This window comes from Lacerta agilis, chromosome 14, assembly GCF_009819535.1.
Source record: "Lacerta agilis isolate rLacAgi1 chromosome 14, rLacAgi1.pri, whole genome shotgun sequence".
NCBI classification, from domain to species: Eukaryota; Metazoa; Chordata; class Lepidosauria; order Squamata; family Lacertidae; genus Lacerta; species Lacerta agilis.
This window is the reverse complement of record NC_046325.1, coordinates 31,147,971-31,162,518: the sequence shown is the minus strand read 5'-3', so window position 1 is coordinate 31,162,518 and position 14,548 is coordinate 31,147,971. Positions and strand designations below refer to the sequence as shown.

At 44.7% G+C, this 14,548-nt stretch overlaps 1 protein-coding gene across 1 annotated transcript; it reads left to right on the top strand.

Moving 5' to 3' along the window:
- Positions 1-3,161: 3,161 nt before the first annotated feature.
- PRR15L (proline rich 15 like) lies at positions 3,162-11,779 on the top strand. The gene is made up of 2 exons (XM_033170723.1): positions 3,162-3,383; positions 11,008-11,779. The coding sequence occupies exon 2, from the start codon at positions 11,028-11,030 to the stop codon at positions 11,349-11,351; it is 324 nt and encodes a 107-aa protein (XP_033026614.1). The 5' UTR covers positions 3,162-3,383; positions 11,008-11,027; the 3' UTR covers positions 11,352-11,779.
- Positions 11,780-14,548: the final 2,769 nt, after the last annotated feature.

Below are 14,548 nucleotides of genomic sequence, written 5' to 3'. Positions count from 1 at the left end.
GCTGAAAACAGTGCGTCTGGAAGTGCCTTCCTTAGGCCTACTTGTTTTTGAAGTTTGTTGATTTTTTTTTATTACAAAAATTATATTGTGCTATTTTATGTAAACTGATAAAAGTTATTATTATGATGATGATTAAATGGTCTCTACATTTTATTAGATACATATAATAAATTTAAAAATAATGAAGTCCTGCCCTAACAGTACAACTGATATCTATATTTATCTAATATAAATATATATTATATACAATGAAGACATTATATAAATAATAGTTAAGGGGCATTCAGGTTTTGGAAACATGTCATTGCTGGTATGGGTAAGCAGGTTTGTTGCCCTAAAAACAAAAAAACCCTTCAGCTTGCATTGTCTTATGTCTCAGAGGCAAACGGATGAATTGGGGAATGTGGTCCTTTGCCATTCTGGGGTGCCTCTGGTTGGGGACGTCGTCTGGAGGCCAAGAGATGTGGTCTTGAAAGCAATGTAGTAACATGGTGATATTACCCCTCCAGTCTTATAAATGCTGTCGCCTGCTGCAATGCCCTGCAGCCTTTCACATAGGCAAATCAGGTTGGTTTCTATTGAAGAAAAGGGATAGATACAAACAAACCTGACATTGAAAATGGGAAGGGCAGAAATACCTGTGGCAGAGGATTCCAATCTTCCTAGACATTCTACATTTACTCTGGCCAAATTCCACACAAATAGGTTCACCATTTCTACAACACCAAACAGCGAGTTAACCTGTGTAAATCCATTGTCCAAGGTCACAATCCATGAGCAACAAAATCTAATCTCACTTGCCGTCGTGAACCATTGCTGTTTATAACGGAGGCCATTCAGACACTCGGCTGTGACTCAATGAAATCCACATACTATTTTTCTAGAAAAAAGAGGTGCCAGAACTCACCATGAACGCCTTCCTGGTTCTCTTATAATGGCAATGGCACCCACCTGAGAGGTGCCGGGACGGAGTTCCAGTGAGTTCTGGCTGAAAAATAAGCCCTAGAAACATGCATCCATGTTTTAGCCCACAAGTCCAGAGGATAGTGTGGCATAGTAGAGTGCTGGGATTGATGTGGGAAGCCCGGGTTCAAATCCCTGCTCAGCAACCTGTGATAGTGCCTGTGTATCATAATCCTAAGGAGGTAACTTCAGAAGCAAGTTTAGGATTGCAGCCATGCAGCACATTTACATGGGTGTACGAAGGCTCAATGAGCTCAGTAGGACATGCCTCTTAGTAAATATACACAGTATTTGGCTGCTTGGCAAATTACCATCTCCTTGTCTAACCTACCTCACAGGGTTGTTATGAGGATAAAAATTAGATGCTCACATGCGTGCCAGCTTAACCTCATCGGAAGCAGCAACAAAGAGGTAAGAGATCAATAACACATAGCAGGCAGCTGGAATGAGAAGTTGCACCACTGGAATCGACGTAAGTGGTCGTTCACATGTACGCATTTGTCCCTTGATCTCTGAAACACCAGGTGATGGATATGCATGTATGAAGTGGCACTGGTTAGACTCCCACATTCATAATGTTCACACACCCCCATCGTTCAACCCAGACACTGAGGTCCAGCGCTGAGGGCCTTCTGGCGGTTCCCTCACTGCAAGAAGTGAGGTTACAGGGAACCAGGCAGGGCCTTCTTGGTAGTGGTGCCTGCCCTTTGGAACGCCCTCCTAGCAGATGTCAAGGCAATAAGCAACTATCTTACTTTAAAAAAAAACTGTTTAGGGAAGTTTTTAATGTTTGATGCTGTTTTGTGTTTTTTATATTTGGTTGGAAGCCGCCCAGAATGGCTGGGGCAACCCAGCCAGATGGGCGGGGTATAAATAATATATTATTATTATTATTATTATTATTATTATTATTATTATTATTATTATTTACAGTCATACCTCTTGTTGCGTTTGCTTCACATTGCGGCTTTTCAGGTTGCGAACGTGGCAAACCCGGAAGTGTATACTTCCAGGTTTTGCCAAGCGTGCAGAAGAGTTCTGCATGCGTCGCACATGTGCAGAAGCACTCTATTGCGCTTCGCGCTTGCGCAGAAGTGCCACTCTAGTTGCAGACTTTTCAGGGTGCGAACGGCACCCTGAAACGGATCGTGTCCGCAACTAGAGGCACCACTGTATTATTATTGTCAGTGTCTCTTGGATGCAGTATTTTTCAGTGATGTTGGTTCACACATTTGGCTGCCAGCAATCAAGTGTCAAGATATAAAATTAACAGAATCACAGATTTGTAGAGTTGGAAGGGACCATGGGGAGAGCATCTATTTCAACCCTCTGCAATGCAGGGATCTCTCACCCAACATGGTACTCAAACCTACAACCCTGAAATTGAGAGTCTCACACTCTACCGACTGAACTATCCCTCAGATGTATATGCACAGGTGAATCAACCCTAAATAACGTGGGCACTGTGTCATGAATAAGTAGGGATGGAGAACCTGTAACTCTCAAGATGTTGCTGAACTCCAGCCAGTATGGCCAAAGTCAGGGATAATGGGAGCTGTAAGTCTGACAACACTTGGAAGAACATTGGTTCCTCATCCCTGTGAATGAAGATACTCACAGGTGTTTCCCTTGCTGCAAAATATAATTTTTAGGCAGACCTTGATGTTCCAGCCAATAACATCTCCATTTTACACCCCAGTTATCAGGGTGTGATCTTTGCAAACCCAGTGCCTTACATTCCACTGCATCTCAGCCCCTGTATATGTATGTATATTATCTATATTGCCTCTGGCCTTTTCAGTCAACAGCATGCACCTGAGGAAGGAAGGTGTTTACCTATGAAAGTCTTGCCCCAATAAACTAATCTCTAAAGTGCCACAGGCCTCGTCCTTCTCTCTCTCTCTCTCTCTCTCTCTCTCTCTCTCTCTCTCTCTCTCTCTCCTCTGCAACAGGCTATCATATTTGCCATTCTGGAATCAAAAGGGCCTGGTGCTCCCCTGTTCTCCTCAGGTGACATCAACAAAGCGGCAGCAAAATGTCTTAGCTTAGATTTCTCTCATCATGAATATTCAGAACTCTCTCAGCTCGGCCTCTCTGTTAGTTCCTGTTTACTTTAGACAGGAGTGGCTGAGTCTCCGGTTAACCTTGACAGAGAGAGAGAGAGAGAGAGAGAGAGAGAGAGAGAGAGAGAGAGAGTGAGAGAAAGGGGCGCAGCATGAACAGGTATGTTGCACCTCAGCACACCTGAGATGTGAGAACCACTTTGCTACTGGCTGCTGGAGCTAAGGCTGCTTGTTTTGCCACGGAGACCTGCCTCACTGTCAGGACCTCGTCTCATCCCTTCTTCATGTTGGTCTTTCTCCATAACGGCTGAACTTGCTACCCAGTGAGGGACGAAGTTCAGAAGTCCAAGAGAACAGGTATGTTTGTAACGGCACGGGGGTGGGGGTGGGGGTGGGGGTTGAAGGCAGAGGGAAACTTGAACAGCTTGCTGGGATGTTGTGCCTCCACAAATGTTTTATTGATTACCGCAACAGATGGAAAACCAGTGTATTGCAGTGGACAGAGTGCCGAGTCTTGATCTGGGAGGCACAGGTTTCTCATCATTGCTAGCTCCTCAACTTCGCTGGGTGGTATTGGATGATTCAGTTTTTTTCCAGCCTAATCTACTATGCAGGGTTGTTGTAAAGCCTGAGATAAGGACAACATAACACCTGTATCTTGCCTTTGAGATAAGATGAGGAAACAAAATATATGACAAAAATGTACACACACAAACATGCAAAATGAAACACTACACATCACCGTGTACATAATTTAAACATAAAAGCGAATCACCTATGATTTAATTAATTTCACATCTAGAAACACCTCTTAGCATTTCCATCTTTCTAAAAGTTCATCTGCACAGTGGCCATTTACTCCTTTCGCCATGCTGCTTTTATATACTAATTTCACAATAACACGATGTTTATCCCCGTTCCTTTAAACTCTTAAAAAAAATCACTCACAATAGCTTTCAGAAGAGGAACTGACAATTTAATAATCTACCATGCAAGGTTGTTGTGAGGGTGGGACCTTTTGAGATAAAATGGGAAAACAAAAATAACTACGTAATGGCCTTTTCAATATATTCCACATCAGCAAACCCGGATTAACCCCATAAGGTACATTTGATAGAGAGGTACTGTACAGCCAATCCTGACTCCTCAATATGTATATCAGGTGTGTTGGCATACACAATTCCCCTCCCCACTTGTACTCACTCTGTGCTTTCCAGTATATTTATCTTAGGTATACACCTTTAAAATGTGAGGTGATAAATGGCCCTAAGATCCTTCCCATGCAGTGTTGTTGTTTTTTTGGGGGGAGGAGGGTTGCACATTAAAAGCACAGTTGCTGCCCATATGATTTGTTGCCCAGGATCCAGATGTCCTCCCTCATGGTGGTGCTTTTGTGACAGACATAGCACATTTCTTCACCATTCAAAGTGCACTCTTTACTGGGGGAAACACAATTTCCCCTACAGTTCATGCATCCCTTGCTACTGCAACAGTTGTGTGAGTCCTGCAGGGTCCAATAGGATGTTGTTACCTGTGACGCGAATGGCAATGAGCACTTCAGCTGCTTCTCCCCTGTCCTAAATGCCTGTACTAATTTCTGATTATTATTTTTTTAAAAAACAACACTGGCTGGATATCTAGACACATGAAAGAAGCATTTCAGTTAAACGCATTGCAAACTTTTGTAATGTATGAGAAATCGGGTTAGCAAAAACGAGACTCCACAGCACCATCTGGTGTCACAGTGTTAGAATGCATAAACAACACATATAAAGCACTTTTTCTTTGCCAATCTAGCTGAGTTCACTGTTTCATGTGGGGTTGTGGCTTTTTTAAAAAAATCTATGCAATGCTTTTAAAGTTGAATACTCCCTTCTCTTATAAGCCCTTGGCACAGTAGTATAAAAACACAAGGAAAGCTGGCGTTACTTATGCCTGCAAGTTTTTATTTTATTTTATTACAATATTGTCCACGTCAAAACACCCCTCCCTCGTTTTAATCCAGAGTTACTGTTTCCATGACTTTTTTTTATGTACTGGATTTTCCACAGAAATCATAAGGTTCTCTCTCCCCTCCTGTCATTTTATCTTCACAACAACCCTGCAAAGTAGGTTACGCAGAGATACTGCGACAGGCCTAAGATCATCCAGTGAGCTTCATGGCTGAATGGGGATTTGAAGCATGGTCTCTCCAGGTCCTAGTCCAAGCACTCTTAACCACTGTACCATGTTGGCTCTCGTTGTTGAGGTTGGCATTTTGATGCGGGTGACACAGTGAAAGACGTACATGCCTGTGCAGCACCAAGTCCACAATAAACCGATACGTGGAAATACCCAAAGGGCAGTTCCCAAGGCTGTCTAACTGTCGTACCTCTCTTTACCAAGGAATCGTAGGAACTGTATTTTTGCAAGAAATACTAGGGCTTATAACAGCAAATTCATGCCATCTGGCATGCATAAAACTACAATTTGCATAGTGCAGGGAAGGTGGAGGCAGCCATGACGCTAAACCCATTTCAAACAAGTTTCGAGCCACATTGAAATTTGTAATGTAAATCTGCCCAAAGGCAGGTGGTGTGTGTGCAAAAGAAGGACCCCTCCCATCCACTCCTACTCAGCAAGCCATTTCTGGGAGAGCTGGGGGGTGGAGGGGATGCTTGACCCTCTAGCCTGATGCCTTCTGGATGTTGTTTGACTCCAAGTCCCAGGAGCCCCATTCAGCATGGCCAAGGATGATGGGAACTTTAGTCCAGCAACTTCTGGAAGGTACCTGGTTGGAAAAACCTGCACTAGCCCCTTTCTCCTCTTCGGAGGGACCTGCCAGTAAACAGAGTTGCTCACCAGAGATCGTCCACATCAGAGCAAAATGTGGATTTGCACCAACCTGTCTCCCCATTAATTTAGGGGCATCCACATCATATCCTCCCCATTCCTGTATTGCCCTTTACCTCGCTCCCTTTAAATGTGGGGTTTTTCAATCCTTGGAAAGTCCGAAAAGGCCAGGATCGAAAAACCCCGCATTTAGAGGCGGAAAGGTTAGGGACAGCTCTTCGATGGGGAGGAGCCATTTTCCAATGTGGACGAGCCATAAGCTCTTCAGGCACACCTGCATGGGAAAGTCTATGGTTGGTGTTTCAAAGGGGAAGCATTTTCCAGATTACCTCAGATATAGCTGCAGAAGACCTTGTGCCAACGTGACTTAGTGGAACGTGGGCATTGTTGGGACTTACTTTGAGAAAGTAGGAAGAGCATAACTTTTCCAGCATAGAGGATCAGTGTGCGTTTACATGTGTGAAGAGAAGCATGGGCTGACGAGTGTCTGTGGTGGTAACAGAGGTCAGAAATGCCACAATGGCACATCCATTAGAACTGTCTCCCTGCAAGAGCCCTGTCTGCTTTCGAGGTAGAGCGAGGTAGTAGCAGCCTTATTAGAAACCCAAAACAGCATTGGGTACTCCTATAGGGATTGTTCAGGAGGCCTGTGTTTGATCTCAAAACCTAAAGAAAACTTAAGTTCCTCCTTGGGTAAGGATGTGGGTGGCACTGTGGTCTAAACCACTGAGCCTAGGGCTTGCCAATCAGAAGGTCAGCAGTTCGAATCACTGTGACGGGGTGAGCTCCTGTTGCTTGGTCCCTGCTCCTGCCAACCTAGCAGTTAGAAAGCACATCCAAGTGCAAGTAGATAAATAGGTACCGCTCTGGTGGGAAGGTAAATGGCGTTTCCGTGTGCTGCTCTGGTTCGCCAGAAGCGGCTTAGTCATGCTGGCCACATGACCCGGAAGCTGTACACCAGCTCCCTCGGCCAGTAAAGTGAGATGAGCACCGCAACCCCAGAGTTGTCCATGACTGGACCTTTACCTATACCTCCTTGGGTTGCCTTGGGCAAGATCAAGTGACCAACAAACGAATAAATAATAACATTAATGATTTCAAGCAAATGATGGTCACTCACTCACCCCTGCAGACGCTTTAAATACTGGGTGTTTGGACTCACACCCTCCGACATGCCTGGGTGGAAAACTGGGATGCAAGTCTTTTGGGGCTGTGCTCCCGGGCGAGTCCCGTGACTTGCATGAGAGCATGGCGTCCAAAAACACATGTCTTTCAGGGCTGTGTTCTTGCAGAAGCCAAAATGGGATATCCTAGGAGCCAATCAGGAGCCGGAATAGCTTCTGTAATTTCCGAGATGTCTCGGGACAGTTGAGGAGTGTGCATCACTATCTTTCAACTTTCTAGTTACAGGTAGGTAGCCGTGTTGGTCTGCCGTAGTCAAAACAAAATAAAAAATAAAAAGAAATCATTCCAGTAGCACCTTAGAGACCAACTAAGTTTGTTCTTGGTATGAGCTTTCGTGTGCATGCACACTGTATCTGAAGTGGTGTGCATGAACACAAAGGTTCATACCAAGAACAAACTTAGTTGGTCTCTAAGGTGCTACTGGAAGGAATTTTTTTTATTTTGTTTCAACTTTCTAGATTCTGAAACGTTCTAGAACCAGAATAGGTCTACTGAGAAAGAGCTGCATGGAAACATTATGTGCCACAGAGAATTCTGGGAGGTGTTCTATGTCTAAGGATGTTTCCAGATTTTCACTGTTTTTTTGAATGGGATTCAATCACGTACTGGCAAACTCAGGTTGTGCAGTTATACTTGATGTGGAGGTGTTGCACAACAAACCTCCTTGCGCTGGTGCAATGTCGTCTAAACTCATCACAAACAAATCAGAATGAATGCTCATCTAATAGCCGCTGCTGTTGAATCTCTCTACAAACAAATCAGGATGAATGCTCAGTAAACAGATCATCTGGAAGTGCCCTCAGTAAAGGCAGAGTGCCTGTCAGGGTTACTGGGTCCCACCATTGTTTCACATGAATTGAGACTGCACCCTAGAATAGCGGGTTCCCAAAGTGTAGCTCACAGTCCACCATAATTCTACAGCATCTAGCACAGCACCTTATAATTACTAAACAACAGACAGAAAAATCATTAAATGGTTCACCAACACCCTCAACCATTTTCTCAAGGCCCGGAGGATTGGGGAGATTTGTGAACCACTGCGTTAGAATAACTCCATACACCCAGTTATCTGTGCTTTGCCGGGGAAATATAACAACGGAGTGAAAGTTGTATTTCAGGTACTGATCAGTTCAGCACTCCAATTTCCACACCAGTTTGCAAACTTAATAATAACAACAACAATAATAATAATAATTCATCAGTACTTCAATGCAAATTTCTCCTAATACACTGTACACACATTTTTATTTGCATTTTTGTCTATTACAGTATACCCATTTGTGAAAAGCATTTTGTGAATTATTTTCATGAATATGTGCATTTATATGCACACTTTACCCTAGTGTGTCTAGAGAACTCCACTGCTAAATTCTGAGAGGTACAGTTTTCGAAAGATGGCTGTTTTGATTTATGTACAGTATTGGTTTGGAAGGTGCAAATTAGGTAAAATTGCCTTTAAATGTGAGCCAAATAGAATTTCTCCCCCATCCCCCCACACACAGACATTGTGTGTGTGTGTGTGTGTGTGTGTGTGTGTGTAAGCCCTCATATATTACTCAACCATCTCTGAAGTGCTCAGAACAGGTTACACTCTACCCTTGAGCTCATTTTGTTCTCATAGCGACAAGGTTAGGTTCAGGGGCTGACTCAAGGCTGGGTCTATTATTAGGCAAAGTGAGGTGGCTGCCTCAGGCAGCTGATTTTAGATGTATTGAAAAGGCAGGGAAATGTTAGCTATTTCATTTATTATTATACTGCCACTAAGGGGGTAAGGCACCTGTGAAATTTTCTGCCTGATCTAGTCACCAGCATGCAATACCATCACCTCTCTCTCTCTTTTTGCAGCCATTTTGTGCTGGCACCCACAGCACTTTTATCAGCATAAGCAGCACCTCCTTTTTATTTATTTACCAAGATGTTTATGTAGATGGGGAGAGAAGCAGAGGCACCTTTTGTAACTGCGTCAGACAACAGAGGTCACATCCATACCATATATTTAAAGCACATGGCTTTCCTGAAAGGATCCTGGGAGCTGTAATTTGTTAAGCGTGCTAGGAACTGCAACTCTGTGAGGGGTAAACTACAGTTCCCAGGATACTTTGTGGGAAACCATATACTTTAAAGGTTATATATATATATATATATATATATATATATATATATAGTGTGGATATGATCATGTACAGTACTGTATCTTCTTGGGGCAACACAGGCAGCTGTGTAGCATAGTGTTTGTGGTTCATAACTCACAACTGGACCATAACAGATTCTAGAGTGGGTTACCACTGTGTTAAACCATTTTCTTTCTCTCTCTCTCTTTTCTTTCTTAATAAGGAAATAGATGGCAAGAGAAAAACAGAGTGAGAGAAGATGGGGAAGTGGGTCACAAGGATTAAGATATTAAAGTAAATGTCAAACCTTGATTTGGACAGGCAGAAGACTAGTTAGAGCACATGCCTTGTGTCCTAGGTTCAACGCACAACATCTCTCTCTCTCTCTTTTTTAAGGAACAGGTTAACAGGTGGTCAGGAAGACCTCTACCTGAGGCCCTGGCAAACTTGTGACTGTAGCTAATTTTGGGATAGATGGACAAACAGCTTAACCTGGTAAAAGGTAGCTTCCTATCGACCTACGGCAATGAAGGTTGTGCAGATTAAGTCACATAGTAGTTGCAGTCCTAGCACAAGAGTGTGGGACTTGCAGTCTTCCAGATGTTGTTGAACCTCAACTCATCAGACCCAGCCAACAACAGCTGGAGAGCTACATGTTCCCCACCCCTGGCTCCGCTCCCCCTTTGTTCCTGCCCAGGGATGCCCTGACCCTCAGAGCCAGTGTGTCACACGGGGCTGGGCCTCAGCGGCCGCAGCCTGTCCCCCTCTTTGCCTGCTCTCCAGCAGCCACTATGAGCTGCCCAATGGAGGAGGCTGGCTGTGGCAGCCATGGATAGGCAACTCCCCTCGCAGCTGTTGAAGCCACACCCACCATTGCTCGGGATAAGTGTCAGTTCATTCCCCTCCCCTAGTCTGGCAAGGGCGGAACTGGCGGAGGAAATAAGGACATTCTGGGATCAATCCAGAAGCCAGAATGGCTTTCATTATTCTGGGACTGTCCCTGGAAAATCAGGACACTTGGAGGGTATGAGATTGAGCTGGCACACAGGTGTCCCTTAGTCTTCACCATGGCAAGATGTATTATATTTCCAGTCAAACTACAGTTATTCTTTCTAAATTTGCACCTATGGATATAAATTAGCACAATGTAAATTGCATACAGATGTGTGCCCCCCTTTTTTTAAGTAATGGGTTTCCTCCTTTTTACCAATGTGTAAGTGCCCATTCTGCTGAGCTCACAGGCCAAGGCTATTGCTGTTAGTGCCTAAGGCCTCGAGGCTTCAGGATAACTATTTGCCTTGAATAATCTATTACTAGAAATTGGGATTTATTTATTTTTTGGGTGGGGGAAAAAAACAAGATTTGGAATTCTAAGGAATTAATCCGTGACCAGCCTCAGGGGAAATAACCAGCCCAAGCCACAAATACCTGGGGCTCCTGCAGATGACCTGTTTATTAAACATTCATCCTGATTTATCTGCATAAAGCTTGCCTGGAGGTTAGGCTATGTCTAGCCTTTACTGAGCATTTGTTCTGATTTGTTTATGGGGTAGTTATAAAACAAAGAACAATTCACATTCATCCTATTTGTCTGCGGGGTGTTTATACATATTTCTGTCAATTGCTCATTCATTCTACGCTTTTCCTTGCATTCCTCTGTCACTTTCCTAGAAGAGTGTTTCTTTTTTTAAAAAAGTGGGTTTGTTGCACTAGTGCGACAGAGTACTTTAATCCGCTTCAGTTGCGCAAACCTAATTTTTTTCAGTACGCGCTTGAATCTCGCAGGCAAAATGGCTGGCAGTCTGGAGGCACCTCCTGGTAATAATAGATCTGCTTTCCCCCCCACATTCAAGGGTGTCGATTCCTGGCCACCATGGCGGAAAACAATTATAGCTGGTGGAAGCTGACTTTCCTCCGGAAAAAAAAATCCACCCCCAAAGTATTGTATGAAAGCCCAGATATCTACGCTGTCACCAACAATGAGAACCAACAGGAGGGTATGCTTGCCGACGGGGGCAACAGTGGGAGCAGCGAGCGCGAATTCAACGCCCGGCTAGAGAAGATTGTGGACAAGAGCACCAAAGGGAAACACGTCAAAGTCTCTAATTCAGGGCGCTTCAAGGAAAAGAAGAAAGTAAGGGCCACGTTGTCAGAAAACCCCAATTTTTTTGCTGACAGCGAACGGGACGAGAATTAAGGAGGTGGATGAAAGAGAGACGCTCTCTTCACATGCCCTCATTTGAGGATGCTTCTCTGGTCTGAGAGAAGCATACGGCACATGCATTTCAACCCATTTGCAAATGAAGTTTAACGAGGGACCACCTGGGCTTTCGAGATTGGGTCCTGATTTTCACTTGAAAAGAAAAGTTTCAGAAGAAGATGAACTTTATTAATGTTGCTAGTCTTTTTTTTAATTTAAGGAATAAAGCTAATAGTATTTAAAATGCAAGACAGGAGAAGCCAGAGGCACAGCAGAGAATGTGTGGTGCAAGGGTCATATTCAGAATTGTTTACTACCGGTAACCAGTCACCCCTGGATACCATTAGGAACCCTATCATCCCAGTGGTGCTATCAGGGCAGGACTTTAGGGCTAAGGTTTAGGGCTCCATTCAGCAAAATTAGACACACACACACACCCAATTCAGTAGGGCTAGCTTACCATATTTTGAAGTTAAGAGAATACATATTTACTACCTATAAAGGAGAATCACTGTGATGGCCTGGGAGTCAGACTCTGATGCTGAACCTGAGGGATCCCAGCCTGCACGGGATTCCCCGCCTCCAGAACCAGCTGAGCCGGGGCCAGGGCTTGAGCCTGAAGGATCCCCACCTGTGCTGGATCCCCAGGTGCAGGCATCAGCAGAGTCTGCTCTGGCTCCTGATGGGAGGGAGGACCCATTGCCTGCAGGTGCTCCACTCCCAGCCTCTTCAGAGGAAGCTGAGGCATCCCCTGGGTCCAGTAACCCACCATCCTCTCCTGAGCTACAGAGGCTCAGGGCAGAGAGGCGAAGGGAGTTAAGTGTCTGCAGGAGGAGTGCTCGCCTCCAGGCCCGGAGGAGAGGCGAGTCTCCGGAGGATCGGGACCGCCCTAAGCATAGGGCCAGATAAAAGCCAGCCAGACCCAGCCCAAGTTGCGTGAGCAACTTAGTTGCAAGCGTGTGCTCAACCTGCAACCTTGTGCCTGAACCTGCCTTGGACCTTGATCTGCTCCCTGCCTCGCTCCCTGCCGGATTGACCTCCTTTGGACCCCTAGACCCAGGACTGGATTTGGACCTCGCTTCATGGACAAACCCTTGGGGCCAGCACAATCACCATTAAACCATAAAGTCTAGTGTCTAAAATTACCATAGTGTATCACCATGTGACCCTCATAATTGGGGTGCAAGTTGAGTCAACATGTTTGCCACCCAAGATTAGCATCAGCACATGGCATCCTCAGGCAACAGCTGGGACTCCATTTGTGCCAATCAGTGCTGATGGCCGCCTCAGCCACTGTTCCCTTGGCGATAGGTTTATCTGGTTGCAGTGGTTCGGTCTGAGAAGCTGCCCACCACTGAAAATTTCCCACAATGCCCCAGAACACTCAGTGTAGCAGAACTTTGTGGGGGGGGGGTCACCAATCTTTTTTGGCCAGTAGACAAATTTGGAATTTTGAGGAAGTGTCATGGACACAAGTCACAAAACTGGTGCTATGAGAGCATGGCATGCCCTCCAACATTTCTCCGATGAAAATACAGACGTCCCATTCCATAATGATAATTTTGTTATTTATACCCCACACATCTTACTGGGTTGTCCCAGCCACTATGGGCAGCTTCCAACACACAGTGGTACCTCAATTTACGAACTTAATCCGTTTCTGAAGTCAGTTCTTAGTTCTTAAACCAAATCCGTTCTTAAACCGAGGCACGCTTTCCCTAATGAGGCCTCCCACCACCGGTTCCTTTCCACCGTTCGTAGACCGAGGAAAAGTTCACAAACCGGAACGCTACTTCGGTTTTGCGGAATTCGTAAACCAAATAGTTCGTAAACAGGACCGTTCTTAAACCGAGGTACCACTGTATATAAAAAACATAATAAAACACGAAACATTAAAAAAACTTCCCTTTACAAGGCTCAGGGGTTGGATAACTCCACTGCTTTTTTTCTGGGGGTACGCATACCCCTAAACATTTTGTAAATCTAAGTTTCACCTCATTTAGGGGCAGTATTTCATTATGAGTAGGAAAATGAAAATACCCCTAAACATTTTTTAAAGAAAAAAAGCACTGGATAATTCCATACCTTCCAACATTTCTCCAATGAAAATAGGACATTCTAAGGAAAAGTGGGACATTCCGGAATCAAATCAGAAACCAGGACGGCTTCTTTAAATCAGGGACGTCCCTGGAAAATAGGGACACTTGGAGGGCCTGCTGTAGGTGCATGGCATAACAAAATAGCTACCACATCTGAACGAAAGAGACAGGAACACAAAATAGTGTAGGTGTGCCACCGCATCAACTCCCCCTCCCAAATCAAAGAGGAAAAGGGAATGTGCAATTAATGCAGGAGAGAAAAAGCAAGTGCAAACAGGAACTGAGTTGCAAGAGCAATCTCTTTTGCACTGCGGATATGGGGGGTGGGTGGGATCAAAAATTAGTAAGACTTCTCACGGGCACCATAGAAAGTACTGGTGGCCACACTAGAACCCCCCAGGCATTGTGGGAAATTTAAATGGTAGGTGGGTTCCCAGGTTAAGCTACTGGTACAATGTAATATCATGGCTGAGGGGTGGGGAGGCACCTTGCTCAGGGGCTGCTCAGCAATGAAACCAGCCTTGTTGTCACCTCTTGAGTGCGGTGTGCCCTGCTAAAGCTGGAGAGTCTAATCTTCCTTGTATGGTGCCAGCCTCCACAATTGTGACCCACCAAGCTCAACAGACCCACAGGCATGCATTCTAGCGAGTCAGGCATATGATTAACATCCCACTACGCCTATTTTGCAGTCAGGAGAATGCTGTAAAAACAGGTTTATCGAGGACCACCAGATAAGGCTGGAGGGCTGTGTTTTCAGTAATGGGCCACAATTTGTGCAGGTTTGATCCAATGGATATTCCGGAGTCAGCAATCCAGACTAATAATAAAATAATAATAATAATAATGTGAAACTGTGGACATGCCCTTGCTCAGAAGCCTTAACATTCCTCCAAGGGATGAAATATCCAGCTACAATGCGTCACATAAGCCCTACATGAAACCTTTCCCTTTTTCATCTACTTGGACTGCAAAATGGGCATTTCTCTCACCATCATCTGTGACTTTTTGTTTTATGACTGATCTGTGTGGGGATCAAAAGGTCATTTCTCTCCAGCTCAAACTGAACAGTAAACCTCATGGCAGGGGTGGGGATCC

Excerpts from the sequence above, each read along its gene's own strand:
- PRR15L (XM_033170723.1), top strand. The coding sequence starts at position 11,028 with ATGGCGGAAAACAATTATAGCTGGTGGAAGCTGACTTTCCTCCGGAAA.